General features: G+C 51.0%; 1 protein-coding gene across 1 annotated transcript; it reads right to left on the bottom strand.

Moving 5' to 3' along the window:
* Positions 1-2,146: 2,146 nt before the first annotated feature.
* On the bottom strand, positions 2,147-21,907 carry LOC115503118 (WT1 interacting protein). The gene is made up of 8 exons (XM_030299155.1): positions 21,223-21,907; positions 16,121-16,222; positions 6,144-6,211; positions 5,932-5,994; positions 5,637-5,767; positions 4,773-4,824; positions 4,044-4,112; positions 2,147-2,588 (listed from the first exon to the last, which is right to left on the bottom strand). The coding sequence occupies exons 1-8, from the start codon at positions 21,905-21,907 to the stop codon at positions 2,448-2,450; spliced, it is 1,311 nt and encodes a 436-aa protein (XP_030155015.1). The 3' UTR covers positions 2,147-2,447.
* Between the last annotated feature and the right edge of the window lie 2,706 nt (positions 21,908-24,613).

Genomic DNA, 24,613 nt, shown 5'->3' with positions numbered 1-24,613 from the left:
TTTAACAAGGAAGTAAAGCCCTGAGCAGGGAGTGGATCCAGGCAAAGGAAGTGCATGTGCAAAGGCCCTGTGGTAAGAGGGATAGTGGCGGTCACCAGTCCTGACAGAGGCAATACAGAGCCCTGAAGCCCAAAGAAAAAGGGCAAAGTGTGGCCAGAGATGAGGCCACTGCCCCCCAGGTTCATGCGACAAAGTACGACACATGAACTCGAAGTGAGGCTCCACACTGTGATGACTCAATCCAGCTGGATAAGGGAAGTATGGTAACCAGGCTGGAGCAGGTGTGGAAGGCAATGGTGACCTCCCAGGCTGGAAGCTCAGGAGCCACCTCCACAGCACAAAGGAAGAGAAAAGATAAGAGCTGAGTTTGCAAAAAGGAGAAACCAAGGGCAAAGCAGCTTTGACATCAGAAGCAATAAAGAGGGCAATGAGAAGAAAGCTTTGTAAAACTGGCTAGAAAGCAAAGCAGCCCAGCTCAAGAGGAAGAAAAAGCGAGAAACAGCCTCTCATTCCTGAAATGCCATCTCTCTTGTCCCGTTGGGATCACCTCCTCCAAGAAGCCACCCTTATCCTGTTGAAGTCCCCTTCTCAGAAAACACACACTTCCCCCATCTCAGACAACTTCTGCATTTAAATAAACAGCTAACAAACACTAAACTTCCCATGTACTTGCTTCCTCAGCCCACCAGGGGGCCTCCCAGCTCCAGGCCTCAGCCCAGCTGGTCCCTAATGGCAGCCACTTCCTCTCCTATGAATCCCAAGAGGCAATCCGGGCAACCTTCTGGTTCCTACACAGTTTCCCCTGCTGATGATCCTACAAGCAAAAAGACCCACATCTAAGAGGAGGGAAAGCAGGGCAAGAACAGTTGCCAAGAGGAGGTGGTTCAGGCACAAATGGACTTAAATCGGAATATTCCATTGATAGGGCGCCTGGGTGGCTCGGCTGGATAAGAGTCAGACTCTTGATTTCAGCTCATGTCATGATCTCACCGCTCGTGGGATCAAAGCCCCGCATCAGGCTGTGTGGGAATAGGCCAGAGCCTGCTTGGGATTCTCACTCTCCCTCTCTTCCTCTCCCCCACTCACACTCTCTCTCTCAAAATAAATAAACATTAAAAAATATCCCATTGATGGCTTATCATGATTAGGGGTCTCTTGCCGCAGAAACCACCCACAGTTGCAAATCCAACATAAGCCATCACTGAGAAGTCCTAGCTTCCCAATGCTAGCGTGTCAGAAAAAAAATTAATCTACATTCCCCCAAACCACATTAGGTCACTGTTCTTCAAACGCTGACACAACAAAACCCCACATTATTCCAAAGTCTGAAAAGCAAACACATATTTTGAAATTTTAGAGGGATTTACACAAAAATAGTGAAAACTACAACGTTTTTCCCACTTGGAAACTAGCTAAATGATCTCCAAATTGGACATCTGTTTTTTGTAGTTTTTCTAAGAAATAACAACCGTGGGCCAAGTTTTTAGAAGAAAACTATATTCTTTTAAAGAAAATGAAAATATTCTCAAAGGAAAAACTTAATTTAAGTCAAATCATACGCTTTTGTCGTGGAGCCCGATACAGAGTGCTTTCCTGCAACAGGTGTTCTCCCTGCCACGGGGACAGGGCGCCCTCTCGTGGTCTCTCTCGACCGAGCCCTGTGGCTGGAAATTTTGCGTGAGAAGGTTCTTTTCCCAAGGCTGAAGGATGGCGAGGGGAGGGGGGCCGAGGGGGAAGCGGACCCCAAGCCAGGAGGGAGGGATGGGGAGACCCGGGCGGGATTGTGGCTGAAAACACCCTTCAGAATCCCGGTGGCCAAAGGCAGGGCTCCTTCGAGGGCCCCACTCCACAAAGGTGTCATTCGTCTCCCCCCTCCTGTGACCCCGCCCAAAAAGGACACCCTTCCCACCCACCAAAGGCGCTTATGAGACACACAAACACGCGTGCCCTCCGTCAACCGCCACCTGCCAGACCACCCCTGCCCCGAGGAGCGATCTCAGGCGGGGCCCCTTTTGAACAAGGAAACACTCCCGCCCCCAGGCCAGTGCGAGGAGGAGGAAGAAGGCGGCCCGCGCCCCTGCTCGCAAAGGCGGCGGCGTCCTCAGCTGGTGCCCCACGGCGGTCTGGGAGCCCGCCCGGGGCCGCGGGGCGCAGCAGCCCCGAGAACGCAAGGCCGGCGTCGGGGGGCGAGGGGGTAGGGGCTGGAAAGAAGGGAGCGGCCGGAGGAGGCACAGACGGTGAATAAATAGAAGCAGCTACGCCGCGGGGCCGGCCCCTCGGACAGCAGCTTGGTGGCACGTGGGTGGGGGTGGGGCGGAAGCGCGGCAGCGGCGCCCCCCGTGGGACACAGAGCTCCGACGCCGACCGGGTCACCCGTCCCGCCCGGGGGCGCTCTCTGTCGCACACACGCACGCACGCGGGGCCGCAGCGTGGGCTCCTTTCCCGGCTCAGAGCTCCGTGACGTGCACCGCAGGTGAGGGGAGGGGCCCGGGCCTGAGGCGCCGCAGGTGGCAGCGGCGGCACAGCAGGTGGCCGTCCAGGGGGTAGCAGCGGCGTCCATCCTCCCCACTCAGCTGCAGCCCGCAGTCCTAGGGAAGAACACAGCCCCAACCCCAGAGTGAGCGGGGGGGGGCGCCTGAGAGTAATGGGGCGGGGCGGATCTGTGGGGCCCTGTGCAACTTGCAAAGGGCTTTGACTTTGATTGGGGGCGGGGGACAGACAACAGACAAGGCAGGCCAGTGATCTCTGAGAGAAGAGAAACTAGAGGTAAGCCGTACAACTGCCCAAGTTACTACCTGAAGGGATTGTCCAGGCTGCCCAAAGAGGGCCCAGGGGTCTTCTTGAATTGAGAATTTGGGGAGGCCAAGGCAATTAGAAAGCTCAGAGTGGAGTATGAAGAAGGAGAGAGCTACACGTGCCAATGACTCCCAAATTCCTACACCTGCAGCCAGAGTCTTTGAACTCCAGCATATCTAGCTCTCGGGGGATCCTAATAGACACCTTCCAACCCCCAAACTGCCACGTTCAGTCACTGGCTGAATCCAGTCCCTTTTACTGCCTGACCTTCACGCAACTCAGTTTACCACCCCGAACCCAGGACCACAACCTCGCCTCCAACAACCTCCTCAGGGAACCCCAGCCACCCTCCCTCTTCCTCCATGCATTCTCTGATGGCAAAGAGCACCCTTTCTAAAATCGTCATGCCATCATGTCATCCTTTTGGATCATTCTCCACTGCCCTCAGAATAAGCCCATACTCTTCAGCTCATATATAGCCTTATGTCCCCAGCTCCTGCCAACTTCTCCAGTGACACAAAACAACACATTCACCCTCACACCTAAGCACATTCTGCTTCCACTGCCTGGAAGTGCCTTTCTTTTTTTTTTTTTTTTTTTTTTTTCATTTTTTTTTTCAACGTTTTTTATTTATTTTTGGGACAGAGAGAGACAGAGCATGAACGGGGGAGGGGCAGAGAGAGAGGGAGACACAGAATCAGAAACAGGCTCCAGGCTCCGAGCCATCAGCCCAGAGCCTGACGCGGGGCTCGAACTCACGGACCGCGAGATCGTGACCTGGCTGAAGTCGGACGCTTAACCGACTGCGCCACCCAGGCGCCCCTGGAAGTGCCTTTCTTACTGTCTTTCTTACTGACTGTCCTTGGCTAACTCAGTCATTTTTCAGATCTTAGCTTGGGTGTCAGCTCCTCCAGAAAGCCTCCCCTGATTCTCCAAGGCCTCCTATGCGCTCTGACAAGCCCTACAGGCTCCAGCCCTGCCTGAGTACTCATCGCTGCCATAAGCGTAGGGACTCTTTATTTTATTCTCTGTACATCCCCAGCAGCCCACATGCTGTAAATCCTCAGTAAATATTTGACTGAATGAGAAACGGGCTGAGAACATATCTTGGGGAGGGCTCTCTAGGGAGGACAGGGAGAATGGGGACATAAACAAGGAGGTGGGTCCACAGAAGACCTAGAGAAAAGGAGATCCATGTGGAGGGGGACCGCACTAGCCACCAGCCCTCCAGGAGGGCCCAGGCTCACCTCACAGTGGTAACACTCCACATGGTAGTCTCTGTCCATGGACACCACACGGATGGTTGTCTCACAGCCCTGGAGGAAGAGATGGGGTTTTGCACACAATTGTGTGTAGTGCACACACCTACACAACACGGTCTTGTCATGGCAGGTGTGCATTCACGCCCACGTGAGCACTGGCTTCAGTGCTTCCGCGGCCAGAATGGCATCAGCAGGTGCACAGGAATGGACACCCTCCTGCAGCTGCACCCAACCGCACACACACGTCTATGAGAGCCGTCACACAGGTGTCAAATGTGTGTATACGTGTTCTCTTCAGTTCTTTGCAGTCAGGAACGACCAGAGCCAGTCCGGCCTCCCCAGGCACGGCAGCTTGGGGCAGAACCGACATGTGTGGGAGACCCCATGCCAAGAGAGGTGCACCACCCGATGGTGTCTCCTGCATAGACTGCATCCTCCTCTTGTGTGCTCCTCCCACCACCTCAGCCTGCAGAGCTAACAGACCCAGGGGGCGATCCTTACATCCGTGGGCAAAGGAGCTGAGGGCCACCGTTTCTAACTCATGCAGGGACACGTGCACCCTGCGTGCATGGGCACAACGCAACCCTCGGCCCTGAGGGATATGGGGCGGGAGCATCCGCATCCCTCCCACAGGGGCCCAAGACCTGGGGCCAACCTGGGGCAGAGGCCAGGCTGGGCCAGACACCTGATCATCTCCAGGTGAGTGGTTCCTACCTGCGCAGGGAGGATAGGACGGGCACAGGAGGCACATTTCGGTGCAAAAACCCTGGAGGAATAAAGAAAACCAGAAGTGACCAGCTGCCAGAGGCCAAGGGCCCAAAGGCAGACCCACCCACAGTAGCCCCATGACATGGCCCAAGCGTCAGAACCCCTTTCCTTGTGTGGACACACTGGTGTGGGAGCAGCCTCTGCGGTGCCTTCTTGGCCTTTTAACTGGTTCCCAATTCACTTCCACCCCATCACCTCCTCCAGGACGGCTTCCGTTTCTCCCTACCCTCTCCCTCACACTTCCTGTGAGTTCCCTGCCCCCTAACATCCAGGTTTGGGCCACCCCTAGCTGAGACCCCTGCAAAGCCTGGCTCCACACGGAGTACCAGGGATCCATGCGGGGCACCAACCCCATGCAAGGCTGTAGCACAAGACCAGAACTCTGAGGGCTGGGCCTAGAGCCACAGCTGGGGAGAATGGACTGGCCTCTCACATGGATACCAGACAGGCAGGGAAGGGACTCTGCAGAGACTCCCAAGCCACCACCTGAGGCAGAAGAGGCCAAACCTGGCCCTGGGAGCAAAGGGATAGATGCTGGGTGGGGCAGCCAGGAGAGCCCCCACCACTAGGAGGAGGGGCGCATGCAGGTAAAGGCGGGGAGAGGAGAGAGAGGGCTGGTGGCTGAATCACCCAAGAGAGGGTTCAAGGCAGAGAGCCATGCTTTGCCCCAGCCGCTGAGCACACAAGGGGAGGCTGGAAGTAAAAAGGCCAAGAATGGAGAACACAGACAGGCAGGCTGGAAAAATGCTTCCTGGGGAGGCAGGAGAAACAGCGGGAGTCACACCCGCCCCCACAGTGCTGGCCACTCACGTGTGATAGTCTCTGACGCAGTAGATGTTATTCTCCACGTCCACAGTGAAGGGCACCCCGTCCAGGCACTCGTTACACACTGAGCACCGGAAGCAGCCTGGGTGGTAGGACTTCCCGAGGGCCTGCAGGATCTGGGGGTGGGAGGCACTGAAGGGTCAGTGCAGACGGAAGGCTCAGCACAGCCCCCAGAAGAGGCTCTGGCTCTGAGCCCTCGGCAGGTCTGCAACAGGTGAAAGGGTGGGTCCTAAGACCACCCATGTCAGAGGGGTTCCAGGAGGCTGGGGGAGGTTCTCACCATCTCCATGATGAGGTGTCCACACACACTACACTTGTCGGCTGTTTGCTGGAACCCAGAGTACTGAGAGGAGACAAAGGATCCAGGATGTCGTGTGACAGAGGGGCACTCCCTGCCCAGCCAGCACCTGCCTCCTGGGCCCAGGTCTCCATGTGCAGCAGGAGGGTCCCCTCCCCTCCCCTGGCACCCGCCAGGGCCCAGCTCTGACTCACCAGGAAGTCCTCCTGGCAGTACACTTTCTCACCCACGTTGTAGAACGCCTTCCCTCGAAGTCGTCTCCCTGCAAGGATGAGTATCGAGAAGGGGGTCCTTGGGCCGCTGGAACCCGGGGATGGGGCCCCTGCTTCCATGTCTCAGGACTCTCCTCCAACAGACGAGAAGCAGATTATGGGCAAATTTTAACATTTCCCTTTCATATTCGGCTACTACTGTTATAATGATAAATCTTTTTAAAAGATTAAACAGCGGTGCCTGGGTCGCTCAGTCAGTTAAGTGTCTGACTTCGACTCAGGTCATGATTTCACAGTTTGTGAGTTCAAGCCCCACATCAGGTTCTGTACTAATAGCTCAGACCATGGAGCCTGCTTCAGATTCTGTGGCTCCCTCTCTCTGCCCCTCCCCTGCTCACGCTCTGTCTCTCTCTCTCTCAAGAATAAACATTAAAAAAAAATTATTTTTTAAAAGATTAAACACACTGACAGGTTGTGTTAAGAGGTTGTCATTTTAGGGGCGCCTGGGTGGCTTGGTCGGTTAAGCGTCCGACTTCGGCTCAGGTCATGATCTCACAGTCTGTGAGTTCGAGCCCCGCATCAGGCTCTGTGCTGACCGCTCAGAGCCTGCAGCCTGTTTCAGATTCTGTGTCTCCCTCTCTCTCTGCCCCTCCACTGTTCATGCTCTGTCTCTCTGTGTCTCAAAAAATAAATAAACGTGAAAAAAAAATTAAAAAAAGAAAAAGAGGTTGTCATTTTAAAATACATTCACATCAGGGGTGCCTGGGTGGCTTATTCGGTTAAGTATCCGACTTCGGCTCAGGTCACGATCTCACAGTTCGTGAGTTTGAGCTCCGCGTCGGGCTCTGTGCTGACAGCTCAGAGCCTGGAGCCTGCTTCGGATTCTGTGTCTCCCTCTCTCTGCCCCTCCCCTATTCACGCTCTGTCTCTCTGTCTCTCAAAAGTAAATAAACATCACAAAAATAAAATGATATGAAATGAAATGAAATGAAATGAAATGAAAGTAAAATGAAATAAATGAAATGAAATAAAATAAAATAAAATAATAAAATAAAATAAAATAAAATAAAATAAAATAAAATAAAATAAAATAAAATAAAATAAAATACGTTTGCTTCAGGGGGACTCAGAGCAGACATTCCAGAATGAACTGTCATCATCCATGAACATAAGAAGTACAACTCTCACCAGGTAACAAAGCCCCGGTGAAAGAGGTGTCCTTGTCAAAACAAGAGCCTCAGCAGACCGGGCACAGCTATTAGAGGCATCCCGTCAGGAGAAAGCCCACAGTGCCTAACCAGGAACGGGAGGGAACATCCTCCCCGTGATAAAGGGCCCCCGTGAGAAACCCTCAGCTGACATCAGACATAATGGTGAAATAGTGGATGCTTTTCCCCTTAGGGTTCAGCATTGGACTAGAAGCCCTAGGTCGTACAATGAGATGGGTGAAAAAAAATAAAAGCTTGGAGAGGAAAAAGGAGAACTATCTTTAATCAGGATGTGTAGAAGATCATAAGCAATCTACCAAAACAAACAAACAAACAAACAAACAAGCAAACCCTACTAGAAGTAATAAATGAGTTTAGCAAGGTTGTAGGACAGGTGGTCAGAATATGAAAATCAAATATATTTTTATATTCTGGTAACAAATGATTGGAAAATGAACGTACAATTTTTAAAACAGCATTTATAATAACATCCGAAAAAAAAAAAAAAAACCCTGTAAAATACTAAGAGGTAAACTTTACAAGAGATGAGTCTGCCCCTCGCTCTGCCAAACCAAACTTTGCTGAGAGAAATTTCAGAAGACCTACATGAATAGAGTGATAAATCATTGCTGGAAGATAGCTCTCCATTGGGTCTCTCACATTTCTGCACATCTTACAGAGGAAAGGCAGCTTTCATTGTGAATTACCATCCCAAGGACATTTGTGGACCAAACCACTTACAAACCAGACATTGTGGGTCGTCTGGGTGGCTCAGTTGGGTAAGCATCCAACTTCGGCTCAGGTCATTATCTCATGGTTTGTGGGTTCAAGCCCCATACTGGGCTCTCTGCTGTCAATGCAGAGCCCACTTCAGATCCTCTGTCTCCCTCTCTCTCTGACCCTCCCTCTCGCTCTCTCTCTCTCCCTCTCTCAAAAATAAACATTAAAAAAAAAAAACAACACAGATAGCTATCTCCCTCCGAAGTAGAAAGCAGGCTTGTTTGATGTCCAATATAATACAGATGCTGTGTTCCTCAGAAACAAGGGTCAGAGAGCTTTGCTGGCAGCCCATTATAAAACACCAGGGTTGGGGCGCCTGGGTGGCGCAGTCGGTTAAGCGTCCGACTTCAGCCAGGTCACGATCTCGCGGTCCGTGAGTTCGAGCCCCGCGTCGGGCTCTGGGCTGATGGCTCAGAGCCTGGAGCCTGTTTCCGATTCTGTGTCTCCCTCTCTCTCTGCCCCTCCCCCGTTCATGCTCTCTCTTTCTCTGTCCCAAAAATAAATAAACGTTGAAAAAAAAAAAAATTTAAAACATCAGGGTTCCCTAAACTCAGGGTTCTCTAGCCATGACACAGACCCAGACCCACTGCATGTGCGGCATCCACCTGGGTCACTCTGCGTCACCCCCGTGGGACTCGTGCAGAATGATTCAAACGTGAAGCTCATCCTGCCTGCCGTGCTCTGAGCCCCTGCCCCCAGGAGGCTCATGTCTTCAGTCAGCATTGGTGACACAGTGGCAGATAAACTTACCAGCTTGCAAGTAGGGAAAAAAAACCTCAGTCCTTGACAATCAACTTCAAACTTCAAATATTCTGATATCAGTTCTCCTCAAATTGATCTATATATTCAATGCCACACAATTAAAATCCCAGCATTCTTATTTCTTTTGTGGAAACTGACATTCCAATTCTATTTTGGTTTTCTTCTTTCAAACCCTTGTGCTGAGGGCTGACTTCCAGTTCTAAAATTCATATAAAAATACAAAGAACCTAGAATAGCCAAATAATCTTGCAAAAGATCAACAATGCTGGAAGACTTACACTACCTATCTTAAAACTTAAAGTAATCAATACAGTGTAATATGGGAATAAGGAAAGACAAAAAGATCAGTAAAACAGAAGAGACTACAAAAATAGACCCATAGATATTTCAATAAAGAAGCAAGTGGGAAAGCAAAGTCTTTTCAGCACAAGGTGCTGGAACAACTGGAGGAAAAAAATCAAATATGGAAAAAAAATGAAACTCCATTCCTTGCCTCATACCATACACAAAAATATAATACAAAGTGGGTTATCTACCTCAACATAGAAATGAGAAACTTAAGGGGCACCTGGCTGGCTCAGTCAGAAGAGCAAGTAACTCTTGACCTCAGGTTGTGATTTTGAGCTCCATACTGGATGTAGAGATTACTTAAAAGTAAAATATCTAAAAGGTTAAAAAAAAAAAAGAGAGCGAGCCAGACTTAAAGCTTCTAGAAGAAAACATAGGAGACTATCTTAATGACTTAAAGGAAGACCAAAAATTTTTAGGTTACAAAAACAAGAACCATAAAACAAACAAAAAAATTACATATTAAATTTCATCAAAATTTAAAATTTACCGGGGCGCCTGGGTGGCGCAGTCGGTTAAGCGTCCGACTTCAGCCAGGTCACGATCTCGCGGTCCGTGAGTTCGAGCCCCGCGTCGGGCTCTGGGCTGATGCTCAGAGCCTGGAGCCTGTTTCTGATTCTGTGTCTCCCTCTCTCTCTGCCCCTCCCCCGTTCATGCTCTGTCTCTCTCTGTCCCAAAAATAAATAAACGTTGAAAAAAAAAATTTTTTTTTAAATTTAAAATTTATCAAAAAAGTATATCACTAGGGCGCCTGGCTGGCTCACCCAGAAGAGCATGCAACTCTTAATCTCAGAGTCATGAGTTCAAGCCCCACATTAGATGTAGAGATTACTAAAAGAAATGAATAATAAACTTAATTAAAAATATTATTCATACCGGGGCGCATGGGTGGCTCAGTCGGTTAGGCGTCCGACTTGGGCTCAGGTCATTGGTTCATGGATTCGAGCTCCACGACGGGCTCTGTGGTGACAGCTCAGAGCCTAGAGCCTGCTTCTGATTCTGTGTCTCCCTCTCTCTGCCCCTCCCCTGCTCACACTCTCTCTGTCTCTCTGTCTCTCGAAAATAAATAAATGTGAAAAAAAATTTTTTTTTAAATATTATTCATACTATGAGAAAGTATTCACAAAACATGCATCCTGAAAAGAACTTGTACTCAGAATATACATATCCTCACAACTAAATAATTTAAGACAAGTAACTCTCAATTCAAAAGCTGAACAAAAGACCTGAACAGACTTCATAAAAGAAGATATAAATGGTCAAGAAGCAGACAAAAAGATGCTTAACCTTATTAGTCATCAAGGAAATGCAAATTAAAATCACGAGATACCACTTCACACCCATTAGAATGGTTAAAATTAAAAAGACTAAAATATCAATTGTTGGCAAACACGTAGCAGAGCCCAACTCTCTAACATTTCTAGTGGGAGGATAAAATAGCACAACCCCTTTGGAAAACAGTTTGGCAGTCTCTTATGAAGTTAAACATACACTTAGCCTATGACCCAGAAATTCCACTCCTTGGAATTTACCCGAGAGAGAGAGAGAGAGAGAGAGAGAGAAATGAAAACATTTGTCCACAAATGACCCGTATGAGAACGTTCACAGCACAATCTATTATCTGTCAATAGTTGCACAGATCAACAAACTGTGGCATATTCATACAATAAAATCTTACTCAGCGATAAAAAGGAGTGTGCTACTAATATACAGCTTAAAAAAAAGAGACATGCTTAACGACAACAACAACAAATCAGTCACAAAATAGTATACATTTGACTTCATGTATATGAAGTTCTAGAACAGACAAAACTAATCTATGGTGGTAGAAATCAGAACACTGGGGGTGCCTGGGTAGCTCAGTGGGTTAAGCGTCCAACTTCATCTTAGGTCATAGTCTTGTGGCCCATGAGTTCAAGCCCTGCATCAGGCTCTGTGCTGACAGTTCAGAGCCTGGAGCCTGCTTTGGATTCTGTGTCTCCCTCTCTCTCTGCCCCTCCCCCGCTTGCACTCTGACTCTCTCAAAAATAAACATTAAAAAAAATTTGTTTTAATAAATAAATAGAATATTCCCTGGGGAAATGCACCTTCAACACAGACATCAACAAATTCCCACAGACTGACTTTAAAAATTATACAGTTTTTATATCAAAAATTATAAAACCATGTGAAGAAACAAGGTATCATGACCAAGAGTGAGGAGAAACAATAAACAATTGAAGTGGGACTTCAAAGACATCAGATTTGGGGACAATTAGACACAATACAGAATACAAACATGTAATACACTTACAAAATAGAAACAGATGTCCAAAACATGAGATTACAAAGACTTCTTGGACATTAAAAGCAATAACTGAAAACAAATTTAAAAAGGTAAACTGGACTTTACTGTGACTTTCTTTTCATCAGAAGACATCATTAACAAAGTAATGAAGCAAGAATAGGTTAGGAAAAGAATTTATAACATATATATCCAACACACAACATGTATCCAAGGTGCACAGAGAACTCGCACAAAGCAATTTAAAAAAAGTCAAACCACCCAACCTACAAATGGGCAAAAGACTTCAACAGCCATTTTTACAAACAAAGGAATTCAAATGGCCAACAGAGGGGCGCCTGGGTGGCTCAGTCAGTTAAGCGTCCGACTTCAGCTCAGGTCACGATCTCGCGGTCCGTGAGTTCGAGCCCCGCGTCAGGCTCTGGGCTGATGGCTCAGAGCCTGGAGCCTGCTTCAGATTCTGTGTCTCCCTCTCTCTCTGCCCCTCCCCCGTTCATGCTCTTTCTCTCTCTGTCTCAAAAATAAATAAACTTAAAAAAAAAAAAAAAAGGCCAACAGAGACATAAAAAGGTGTATGAGTTTTCACTTCTCATCCAAGAAATTCAAATTAAGATCTCATTAATAGGGTGGCTCAGTCGGTTAAGCCTTGATTAAACCTTCCCACTCTTTCAGTGGGAAGTCGGTTAAGCCTTCCCACTCTTGATTTCAGCTCAGGTCATAATCTCACCCATCGTGGGACTGAACCCTGGCTCGGGCTCTGTGCTGGCAGCATGAACCTGCTTGGGATTCTCTCTCTGCCCCTCCCCTGCTGCGGCACGCGTGTTTTCTCTTTCTCTCAAAAGAAATAAACTTAAAAAAATAAAATAAAAAATAAATAAAATCTCATTAATATACCAGCCACCCCACTAGAATGAAGACAGACAATGCTGGTAGGAAGGAGGAAAAACTGAAATTCTAATACATTGCCAACAGGATAATAAATTGCTTCTACTATGGGAAACTACTTAGCAGCATATATTGAAGCCACACAGATGCTACTCTAGGACCCAGAAATTCCACTGTTAGAAAAATAAATACAAATGTCCATCAATGGGCACAGACGCAATACTCATAAAAGGTTTATTTATAATCCCCAAATTATGGAAACAGCTCAAAAGTCATGTGCCGATGACTGGGAAGGGGCATCAGGGACTCTTACGGGGTGATGGAAATATTCTACCCTTTGATCTGGAGGGTGATTACATGGGCACGTAGACATGTACAAATGTATCAAGCTGGAATATACTCAAGATTAGTGTGTTTTACACTCTTCGTGTATTTTCAATCTTGATAAAAATGATCAAAAATGTTGAGGCAGATTTGAGAAAAGAAACAAAAAGAACTTCTAGAAATAAAAAAAAATTCAATCACTGAAATAAAAAACTCAATGAAAGAGTTCAATAGGAGGTTAAACACAGTTGAAGAGAAAAATGAATGGTCTGGATTTTAGCTTTCAGGAGACAGATCTGAGGAAATTAAACAGAATGAGAGACAGAGAAGTGCATAATATGAGGGAGAGGTTAAGAGACACAACAGAATGAGAAAACCTAATATTTCTAATTGAATTCTAGAAGTAAATAATAGAATGGGAGAGAAGCAATTGAATCAAAGCTGATTTTATTGAATCAAAGCTGATTTTATTGAAAATAAAACAGCTGAGATTTTCCCCAAGTTGGAAGTCAAAATGAACCCCAAGCAGGACAAATAAAAGAAAAGCAAGAGCCACACACATCAGAGTCAAACTACAGAAGAATACTTTAAATTATTTGTCCTTTTTTCTAATTAATATGTGAAAGTATTTTAAATATTGTGGAAAATAATCCTTAGAACTTATGCATGTGGCAGTATATGGGTTTTTTTTTTTAATGTTTATTTATTTTTGAGACAGAGAGAGACAGAGCATGAACAGGGAAGGGTCAGAGAGAGAGGGAGGGAGACACAGAATCTGAAGCAGGCTCCAGGCTCTGAGCTGTCAGCACAGAACCCAACGTGGGGCTTGACCTCACACACCATGAGGTCATGACCCTGGCTGAAGTCGGACACTTAACCGACTGAGCCACCCAGGTGCCCCAGTATGTGGTTTGTTTTATCAAATGCTTCATGGGGTCTTTTAATGAACCAGGGGTGGGTTTTGTTTTTTTTTTTAATGTTTATTTATTTTTTAGAGAGAGAGTGCACGAGCAGGGGAGAGGCAGAGAGAATCCCAAGCAGGCTCCCCACTGTCAGCATGGAGCTTAATGTGGGGCTTGAACTCACAAACCGTGAGATCATGACCTGAGCTGAAATCAAGAGTCAGACGCTTAACCGACTGAGCCACCCAGGCACCCTAAAAATAAAATCTTTTTTTTAATGTTTATTTATTTTTGAAAGAGACAGAGAAGGACAGTGCATGAGCGGCGGAGGGGCAGAGAGAGAGGGAGACACAGAATCCAAAGCAGGGTCCAGGCTCTGAGCTGTCAGCACAGAGCCTGACGCAGGGCTCAAACTCACAAACTACGAGATCGTGACCTGAACCCCAGTCGAACACTTAATCGACTGAGCACCCAGGCGCCCTGTAAAAATAAAATCTTTAAAAAAAAAATGCTGAGTGAAAATTGCTTCAAATTTGGAAATCTATTCACAAACTCTGAAGTAAGTGTGAGGGTAGAATCAAGACATTTTGGACACAGCAGAATTCAGAACACTGACCTCCCAAATGCCCTTTCTTAGACAACGACAGCAAAATCTTGTGGACATTGTTCCACAGCTTTGATTCTTCTCTTCTCCTCCAAGATGCGTTCAGTATTCAGCCTTACCTCAGACAGCCTGCTGCATTCAAGGGAAACCTGAGTCCATTCCCATTATCCACAGGCGGGCTTGATTAGTATAAACATAACTCCTCTTCCCTTATTATGGCATTGGTTCAGAGACTCAGGCAAGTCAGTCAATCAACCAGAGCATTCCCAACAACCAAATAAACTGGCTCAGGAATGGATGTGTGAGCTGCTCTGGCCAATGACATACAAGGAGATATACGCCAGGTGCTTTCTGGAAAAGAAGTTTCCAAAAACATAACCAGAAGAGATGCCCCCTCTTCCTCCAGACTAGTGGTGTGCCAATGGAAGTCTCAAGCTGCCTCAGACATTTCACCACCATAAGAGAAGGTGCCCTAAGGAAGACACCAAACCCAAGGGAAACCCAGCCAAGCTATTCATAGGGCCTGAGACACTAGATCAACCTCAGCCTGAAGCCAGCCCAATCTCTGGGCTCCCAGTTCACTGAGCCAAAAAATATTCTTAGAGGTTAAGCCTCCTCCGCAGTTTCTCTGTTATCTGCAGCTAAAAGCTGCCAGGAAATAGTGGATTCAATGCAGGGAGTACACACGGGAAGGCACAGAATGAGCACTCCACAAGGGTCCCAGAGGGCAATGAATTCAGAGTAAAGAGAGGTGAGAACCTCCCAATAGAAACTCTGCAGGATGCCTGATATAATGGAGCCTCTGGGGAGGCGGGAAGTGAAGCTATACAAAGTAAGCCAATACAAGGTGGGGGGAGGGGTGGGGGGGCCTAAAAAAAAAAAAAGAAAAAAATGCAGGAAAAGTAAAAGACTATAGGACAAAAATGGGGTGTAATCACAGTATAATTCCTCGCTCTGCAGTGGATTTTTAAATAGTCAAGGAAACATAAACCTGGTTTACTGACTTAACCACAGTTTACGATTAAAGTACACTGAGAAAACAGGAGAGAAGAGAAAAAGGCGGTGGCAGAACCTGTTCCTCAGCTGTCACAGCAAAAGTGTCAGTCAGTCTAAAAGTGCTACATCAAGAAACAGCACGGTACGCTTGTTACAGATACGGAGGTGTCTTCTAGAAGAAATTGCCAAAAAATACCAAGTGGCTGCCTCTGGGGAATGGGACCAGGAGTAGAAAGATGAGTGGTTTTTTACTCTTGCAAAAAGAGCTTGTCAGCACTGTCTGACTTAACACAGTGCATGTATTACACTTCCACAGGATAAAACATTGACATGTTTAGTATAAATTAATGAAAGGTATTTGCTTACGGGCAAAGCCTCAAGGGATAGTAGTAGAATCAAGAGAGCAGATGTATTAGGTTGGTTAGATAATGGTTACTTTTTTCTTTTCGTAACTTTGTTTAGGTTAAATTACAACATTTATAGCTTACGCTGTATGTAAACTTGGGAGAAAAACTAAATTGCAGGGAAAAGACCAGCCCCACACCCCAGGCAGGCAGAAAGCACAGCACTAGCTCCATGCGCCCCACGCAGGCAGCCAGGAGACATCAGTGCCCTGCACAGGACGGAGGCCCCAAAGCTGGGTGAGGGGCCTCCTTTCCCCGTGGCCACCAAAGGCCACCTCCCTCCCCAGGGCCCAGGACATCTTCCCAGGGGCGTGGACCTCCCAAACAGGCCAGGCCTAGGAGGAAAGGCACTACAATTCAGCCTCCTCCACACTCCAGCCTGGGCCAGAGCTGGGCGGTCCATCAGCTTGGGACCTGGGTGCAAGGACATGGTGCAAGAGGGCCGGGGAAAAGGATACCTACCACAGGAGTCGCAGGTGAAGCAATCTGTGTGATACAGGCTCCCCATTGCCTGGCATGCCTGCCTTGCCCCGTAGATGCCAAGCCCACACTTGATGCAAATACCTATGGGAGAGACGCAGGAGAGAGCCCAGGTTAGCACCATGACTGTCCTAATGCTGCCTAACCCTCAGCGAATAAACTTCCTGAGCCTTCATTTACCAATGGCTGACCTGGCGACAATAATGGTATCTGGGGGTTTGTTGATGTTGTTTCAGGATTCAGAGGTAAGCAGAGCACCGGGCACAGAGTCAGGGCTAACTGATGCCGTCCTTGCCATCAAAATATTAATGACACGTGGGGGCACCTGGGTGGCTCAGTCAGTTGAGGGTCCAACTCTTGATTCTGGCTCAGGCCATGATCTCACAGTTCACGGGTTCAAGCCCCGCATCAGTCTCTACGCTCACAGTGCGGAGCCTGCTTGAGATTCTGTCTCCCTCTCTCTCTCTGCCCCTCCCCCCGCTTGCTCTCTAGCTCTCTGAAAATAAATAAAAAGAAACTTAAAAAAATATTAATGACATGTTTATATTAGAAAGTCATTCTGGGTCCCTTCACCGGTAACCTGCTCTTGGACTGAGGGAAAATCCTTTCTGCGGTCTGTGAACCAGAAAGAATAAAGACCACACAGGGACACCCACCCCAGCCATGCTCTCCTCATCTGTGTCCTAAGGTGAATTGATTCTCTTGTTTGATCGGCACAGCGGCCTTGCTGGCCTGCCACATGCCCCACAGTGTAGCTGCTGGAGACTCGGCAACACGCCGAGGAAGGCACGCTCAAGGAGCCTCTGTTCCAGCGGAGGGAGACAGACGACAACAGGTAAATGAATAATATCTCTGGTGGAAACAAGTGTGTGAGTTTTAAATTAGGGTGGTGAAGAAGGCCCCAGTGACCAGGTGATTTCTGAGCAAAGGTCTAGAGGAAAGTAGGGAGGAAGTTGCCATGCAGGCATCTGGGATTACTGGTAGAATTGGGGATCACCCCTAGCAGCACAGGGTGGGGTGCCCGGCAGGCAGGGGAGGGGTAGTAAGGAAAAGGGTGACCAGCAACGCCAGGGGGAAGCCCGGCACTAGTCCCGGGGATTCCCTGGCCAGCCCTCCTGAAGACCCAGAACATGGGCGGCCAGCCCAGACATCAGAAGCCCCCCTCACAGTTACCCGGGATCTCCTGTACCCCACAGGGCATGAAGACAGGCTCCACTGGCCCTTGAGACCCTAAATCTTCTGGATGCTCCGGGACATGCTCCCTCACCCTCTCCCTCTCGCTTTCTACCATCTCTCTCTCTCTCTCTCTCTCTCTCTCTCTCTCTCTCTCTCCTTAACATTTAACCACGGTTGAGCCTCTTCCCCATCAGCACCACGTCAAGAAAGAAAGTCAAGTCAAGAAAGAAAACTCAGTCCACATTCAGCCATCTCCGAACTGTGCACACCTCCAGACCTCCCATCCCGAACCTGCTAGCCATGGGACCAGCTCCTCCTCTTTCATGTACAGGCTATGACCCACACCTAGATTTCTGGCTCTTCTCCCTTCCCAGCTTTGTTGGGTACTCCCTGCTCAGTCCTGGCCCTCCCATGCCTGGGTTTTTTTTTCCCCAGGGGAGGGAGGGCCAGCTCAGACGCCCTCAAAACCAGGTAGGAAAGTAAAGGTGGCTGGTGGGGGCCCAGAATGGAGAATGGCGAACAGCAATTATTCCATACTGAAATTAATTACTAACCCAAATGTTTTGAAGATGCAGAAGGCCAACATGCCTGCAAGTCTCCACACGTGGCTGTCCCATGGCTCCCTGGGCAGTCCGGCCTGCTGCAATGGCTCAGCCTGCGGAGGGCTCCTGGCGATCTGCCCCAGTCCACACCTCTGTCCTGAGTCACTGAGCCAGCTCCCAGATGGCCTCAGACCACCACAGGTCTAGAACAGAGCTCTGGATTTCCTGCAAAACTGCTCTTGCCTCAGCGTCCCTGCTCAGGGAACGGCACCTGTGCGTAGCTCGGTTTCAGGGAGCATCCAGGTCCACCCTCCTTGTCTCCTCCAACTGTGAATCTCAGCAACTCTGTTCCCTAATTTTGACTTCATTCCCTCCCCTCACTCCCACCGGCCTGATTCAAAGTCATCAAGTCTCATCCTAAAGTCCGTTTCAAGAGTGTCCTCAAGGCATCCCCGCCTGGCCCCCAATAATTCATCCCACAATCTGCAGCTAGACTTCCCTTTGGCAAGTAAAAATGACCTACCCCCTCACCCTTACTCTTGTCCATCAAGTCTGAAAACCTGACCTCACCTTCTTAAGTGACCACAATCCACAGTGAAGAGTAAAAGTCAGTTTTCCACGGGAAGCAGGACAGGAGGTGGGGCAAGAGGAGAGGCTATGACCTTGTATGATTAGCTTTTGGTTCCGTTTGCTTTTTTTTCTAAATACATGCTTTCGTCTCTTTAATAAAAAGACACTGACGAAGGAGATGGAGTACCCACGAAATTCAGGGAGCACAGCGTTTCGAAGAGAGTGGACTCCACCTGTGGGATGGAACAGTGAGACCAGGCCACCGGGGCCTGGCAAGCACCTGCACCGGGCCGCCACCAGGGTCTAGCAAGAGCTGGCTCAGTCCTGTGAGGGGAGACAGATGGCTCAGGGGAGATGGGAGGCGGGCGAGCAAAGGCGATGCCAACCAGACACTGGGATGGGAAGAGGTGGGCATGCCACTGAGACTTTGTGACCAAGCAGGTGTGGCTTTGCTTTTTCCTTGCCATTTTTTTTTTTTATGAAAGACCCTTTCATTAAAGACATATTTATAACCAAAGAAAAAGGTCCAGTGGAAAGAGGAAAGCTGAAGATTGGAGGAGGTGGGGGTTGGAGGTGGGATGACCCTGATCCTCAGATCTAGACGTGGATCTGATAATAACAGGCAGCCTGTAACGGCTGACCTCAGTTTTCTCAGCAAAATAGAAAGCAAGCTCAGGGGCCAAAGGGAACAGAAAGATTGTTGAGGGAATAAAAGAGGGAACTGACCAAGGCTTAGGGAGATGGGTGGCACCCAGAAGATCACAGAGGTTCAAGACCATCAACGCCTATTGGTATAGCAGCAAAAAAGGGGGGCAGCAGTCCTGGCTCAGAGTCAGAGTTCTGCAGGGCAGAGGTGATTCAAGGAATCAGAGGTCCTGAGACCAAGAGGCAGGCAGAACCGAAGCGAAACAAAAACAGGGTGTGACCTTGGGAGGAGGTGGCTCAAGAGAAGGCAGGGAGGCCACCAAAGTTCAAGAGGTTCTGGAAGTCTGAGGCTATTGGCTGGCTCCCAGCAGCGGAACTTGGTGAGGAGAGATAGGAAAGTTCTAAAGCAATCAATGAATGGAGAGAGGGACCCAGAGGTCAGCAAGTGCCAGGGCCAAGGAGAAGGGGTGGCCCAGAGAGGAAGACCCACTCTGAGGATGTGGTATAGCAGACATCACTTGAGCTCATGCTACCTGTAGACTTCCTTTTGCAAAACTGTGTATTATTCAAGTTGAATTGTATGAAATTGCCACTTCTGCTCCAAAAGGTCAAATATCAGCACTAAGTTATCAGCAGTTCAAGCAAATAGTTGCCCATAGTTTTAAAAATTAGGAAAAGGTTACCCAGATCTGGCTTCTCTTGGGAAAAAAGGTGTACCATTGCTCACCTCCCACTCCTGGGTGGATTCAATGGGCCCTTTCGAAAGGATGACCCACCAGCTTATGCGGTCTTGTGCAGTCAGCCCTTTACTCTCTCCCTGCCTGCTTGGGTCTGGCCACCTCAGCTTCGCACACAGATACGTGAGTAACCTCAGAGGCTCACAGACACCACCCCGTCGTGGGCCCTGTGGTGCACGGGGACAGGAGACAGGCAGTCTCCCCCAGAGAGAGCACTGGAGGCGTTCTCTTCAGAAGCTCACCCCAGCTTCGGCTCCCGGCACCTGCCGGGCTCGAGAGCCCAACAGCTTCCTAACTCACCTCCATGCTCCCAGGCCATCTGACAGCAGCCACAACACCTACCAAACCACAAATGCTCACCCCCATGCTCCCAGATGAGCTCAAAACTCTTCTGCGTGTCCCTCCTAAAGGCAGACCCACCCTGTGGCCCACATAACCCCTGGGCGCAGAGTAGAACAGTCCACATCCTCACATGCCTCCTTTGGCCCACATTCTTCCTTCTGCCTGGAATGCCCCCATCTAGCCTGTCACATACAGCCTCCTCCTCTCTCAAGATCCAGTTCAGGGCGGTCCTGACCTGAGCTGCTAGCTGGAATGAATGCATGAAAAGATACAAACCCCAGGACAGCCCAGTCCTGCCCAGCAAGATAACCACCCCCACCCTCACCCCCTCAGAGCCAGGTGCGTCTGCCTTCCTGCTTATCAGTAATGGAGGGAGGGAAGCCCCCTCCCCAGGCCCCCTCTCAGAACCTCCAGCCTCAGTAAGAGGCCTCCGAATTGTCCAAAGGACTAGGGATCAGGAGGCCAGAGGCAGACTGGGAAATGGAGGCCGTAAGAGACTGGTGGGCTTTGAAATGCTGTGAAGCAGGATTCCCTTTGGAAACAGCCCGCACACACCACACAGCCCAGGGTGTGGTGTGGTGGGCCTCAGGGTGGGCATCCCCTCCCTCACACACTCTGCCCCCCTTGCCACTGCCATTACCAAAGCTGCAGGTCAGGCGGGTCCGGTGGTATACGGCCCACCGCACCTCTCTGCTCCTGTCCACTCCCCACACTCCTGGGGGGAACGGGGGCACCAGTCCCTACAGTGCTGGGGTTGCCCGGCTGATCACGGAGCACAGTGCAGGAGGAGCAGAGGCACGTGCCAAGGGTTAAGAAGAAATGACCCGAAAATGGCTTATTGTGCCTACTCGCATGACTTTTTCTTAAAGGCAAGGCAGTGAGTGCATCAACTCACTTTGCCGGAACCCCTTCTTAGGCCAGAGACCTACAGTCGAAGTCGAGGCTGTAAATAAACCTCGGACCCTGCGGTTCGCACTCACACACCCTCTGCCCAGCCCCACGGAGACTCGCTTTTCTCACCCCGGCCCACCCCGCGCTCTCCCCCGGCCGAGCCACGGCCAAGCTCGCTCACCGAAGTAGTCCCGCGCCGTGCGCGCCTCCAGCGCCCGCTCCAGCTCGCGGGTTAGCGCCTCCAGCCGTCGCTCCGCCGCGCTCGGGCCGCCCTCCCGGCCCGCGGGCAGCTGCAGCGAAGGCAGGGGGAAGGGGGCCGGCCCCGCAGGCTCCGGGGAGCGAGCCGGCGCCGGGACGGCGCCGGGCAGGAGCAGGTCGGCGTAGGCGCCGGCCGAGCCGCGGGAGCCGAGACTGGACACGCTGGAGCGGGCGCTGCCCACCGACGGCGGCCCGGGGCAGGGGCGCGGGTCCGAGCGGCCGGAGCGCGGGCTGCCGTGGCGCTGGTCGTAGCCCAGGCTGATGCCGCTGGAGCGGGCGCTGCCACTGCCGCCGCCGCCGCCGCCGCCGCCGCCGTCGGAGCCCGCCAGGCTGGCCCGCGGGCTGCCCGCAGGCTGCGCGCTGAGCTCGGGGGCCGCCGCGCGCCGCGGGCCTCGCTCCCCACGGCTCAGTCCGTTCGCCCCGGCCTCGGGGCCGCCGCCGCCGCCCTTCCCTCTGCGGCCCAGCGCCTGCGCCGCCTCGTCTCCCGGCGCGGGCCGCGCGCCCCGCCGACCCCGGCCTGGAGAGTCGCCGCCCGGCTCCAGCTCCCGCAGGGCCAGCCCGGCCAGGAGCAGGGCCGCCTCGTCCGCGGCCGCCCGGGAGCGCTGCATGGCCCGGCCCGCCGGCCCTGGCGCGTCACCTCCGCCTCCGCTTCCCGCCGCGGCTCCGGCCGCGCCGCCGCATCGTCCGCCCCAAGCCCGGAGCCCGCCCCGGGACCCCTGGGCGCGGGGCGGGGCGGGGCCGGCGCCGGGCCGGGGTCGTTCCGCCGGCCACGCGCGGTCCGGGGGCCGCGGCGCTCCGCTGAGTGGCGCGCGCGGCGGAGGAATGCGCGCTCGGAGGCGCCGGGCCGCGCCCCCTCCTCCCGGCCGCCGCGCGGGGGGCGGAGGGACTCCTTTGTGGGGGCAGGAATGCGAGGAAGGAGACGGCGCTGCGGCCTCTGGAATGTGGGGGGAGTGGCGGCGGCGGCGGCGCGGCGGTGGCCGCGCTTCGCCGAGAGCTCGGAGGGGCGCGGAGGCTGGGCCTGGACGCCGGGGCGTGCAGCTGGGAGCTGGCCTCGGCTGTGGCGCCGCGGTGCGCCCGGGGCCGTCGGGCCTCTGGAAAGGTCCCACATTCCCGCGGGCTGAGCTGGAGGCGGCTCCCCCAGTCCCGGCCGGAATAAGAAATACGAGCAGTTGACAAACGGTTCCCACATCCTCCCATCTCACTAACCAGCGCCGCCACACTTTCAGGCGCTGGGCCGGACTAGTTCAGCCCAGGGCCGAAGCGCTGCGCCTGCCCCAGGACCCAGGAGAACACTGCGTCGCGTGCAGATGCGCCCCCAGGACCTCGAGTGACCCCTCGACCCCCACCCAGCCGGTCCCGGAGCCAGCCAACCGGCTGCGCATCGGTTTCAGGAGCCGCTGACTACTTAGTGGGGAAGGGGCCGAGTGCTGGGAGCCAGGGTTGGCTGGGGACAGGTCGCAGGCCCCCAAGGCCAGGCCAGGCCGGAAGCAGGCCTCAGGCTAATCCAGTGGGCTAGTGAGCCCCAGATGTGGCCACCGCAGGCAGTCACGAAGAGCTGTGAGGACACTCCCTTTTTCCAGCACCTGCCTTCAGGGGCCCCGGGTGAGGCACCAAGGAGGCTCCTGGAATCACCTGCGCTGCCACAGGTACTGGGACGGAGTGGAGCCTCAGGGACCACATTGGGAGGGAGGAGCAGTGAACGAGAGCTGACTAGTGCTTTGTCTCCTCAAAGCACAAGCTACCGAGTTCTTGTCCTTGTATATTTCAAACAGCTTGTAGAGAAGAAAAGCAAACCATCATCTGTCAAGACCCGGTGGATTCAGGAAAACGGAAAACGACCTTGAGTGGAAGACTTTTCACTTTTGCAGGCACTCCCTGTTCAGAGGATTTCAGGAAGGTGCCACAGTGTCGCTGGGCGCAGGGAGCCTGAATGGGGAATTGTGTCGGTGCAGACTGACCAGGGTGTCCGGCCTCAACATTGATGAGGAGCGCCATTCTCCTCAGTTGGCGTTTGAGCAGTGTCTTACCCAGCAGTTCTTCCCCAGCACCTCTCAGATCTTGGCAAAAATCCAACCCACCCGGCCAAGCTCACGGTGTTGAGGGCAGGTACATGTGGATGCAAGTGTTTGGGGGAGCAAATATCTAGAGGATATCATTGCATGAAAAATGATCTCCACTCTGAGAAAAGCAAATTAAATCAGCAATGAAGTATCACATTTCACTGACCACATTACTATTTAAAAATGGATATGGTGAAACTTGCATATATTTTACTGGTATGAGTGTCAGTTGGCACATCCTGTCAGGAAGAGCAATTTGGTGGTATTAATGGTGTCATACACAAACAAAAATACTCTATGCAGTAATGTTCCAAGAAATGTTTTTTAAAAAAATTTTAATATTTATTTATTTTTCAGAAAGCACAAGTAGGGGAGGGGCAGAGAGAGGCAGACAGGATCCAAAGCCTGCTTTGCACTGACAGCCGCAAGCCTGATGTGGGCTCGAACTCACAAACCACGAGATCATGAGATCATGACCTGAGCCAAAGTCGCTCAACTTGGGGCACCTGGATGGCTCAGTCAGTTAGGCATCCGACTTTGGCTCAGGTCATGATCTCCCAGTTTGTGGGTTCAAGCCCTGGAGCCTGCTTCAGATTCTGTCTCTCTCTCTCTCTCTCTCTCTCTCTCTCTTTGCCCCTACCCTTGCTTGTGCTCTCTTTCAAAAATAAATAAACCTTAAACAAAAACAACAAAAAGATCCTCCTCCTGTCTCTCCTTGTAATCTGGCTTCCATCAGATCCCCTTATCTGTCTGTAGTGTCTGGACCCCAATTATAGACACAAGTCAGGTTTTTTTTCCCACGGTCTTGGGACACATTCAGATGCCAATCAAGTGTGGCTGTCTAACTTGGGTTCTGAGGGAAGAGGGACGGCACACAGCCAAACTCCACATGGAGGAGTTGCTGGGATCCACTCTTCTTTCCCTCCTCCAGGTTGCAGCAGTCTTTACCCTTATGAAATAGTACTTCCTAGGGAGAGCAGCAAGAAATCTTTCACTTGAAGCCCAATTGTACCTCTCCCAGCTCAGCTCCTAGGGGCCAGTCTTCCCACGCACAGCACCAGACCCAAGGTGTGTGTTCTCTACTGGGAGGGCATGTACTGGGAGCTGTCCCCAAAGGGATTTTTCCATCCCCTCCTTTGAGGCCCAGCTTTTTCTATCAGATTGAGTCCACCAATTTCCCCTGGTCCTGGTATCCCCCCTTTGGCCTCTTTAGAGGCACAGAAGAGTCAAAGCCATGGACAGGCTTGGTTCCCC

Source organism: Lynx canadensis, chromosome E2 (genome assembly GCF_007474595.2).
Source record: "Lynx canadensis isolate LIC74 chromosome E2, mLynCan4.pri.v2, whole genome shotgun sequence".
In the NCBI taxonomy this organism is placed as follows: domain Eukaryota; kingdom Metazoa; phylum Chordata; class Mammalia; order Carnivora; family Felidae; genus Lynx; species Lynx canadensis.
This window is presented reverse-complemented; position numbering and strand designations above follow the sequence as displayed.

Coding starts and splice junctions, on each gene's coding strand:
- LOC115503118 (XM_030299155.1), bottom strand. CDS start 21,907: ATGCAGCGCTCCCGGGCGGCCGCGGACGAGGCGGCCCTGCTCCTGGCC. Junction 5,995..6,143: donor ACTGCCAGGAGGACTTCCTG/GTGAGTCAGAGC, acceptor GTCTCCTCTCAG/TACTCTGGGTTCCAGCAAAC. Junction 4,113..4,772: donor GTCCTATCCTCCCTGCGCAG/GTAGGAACCACT, acceptor CTCTTCCTCCAG/GGCTGTGAGACAACCATCCG.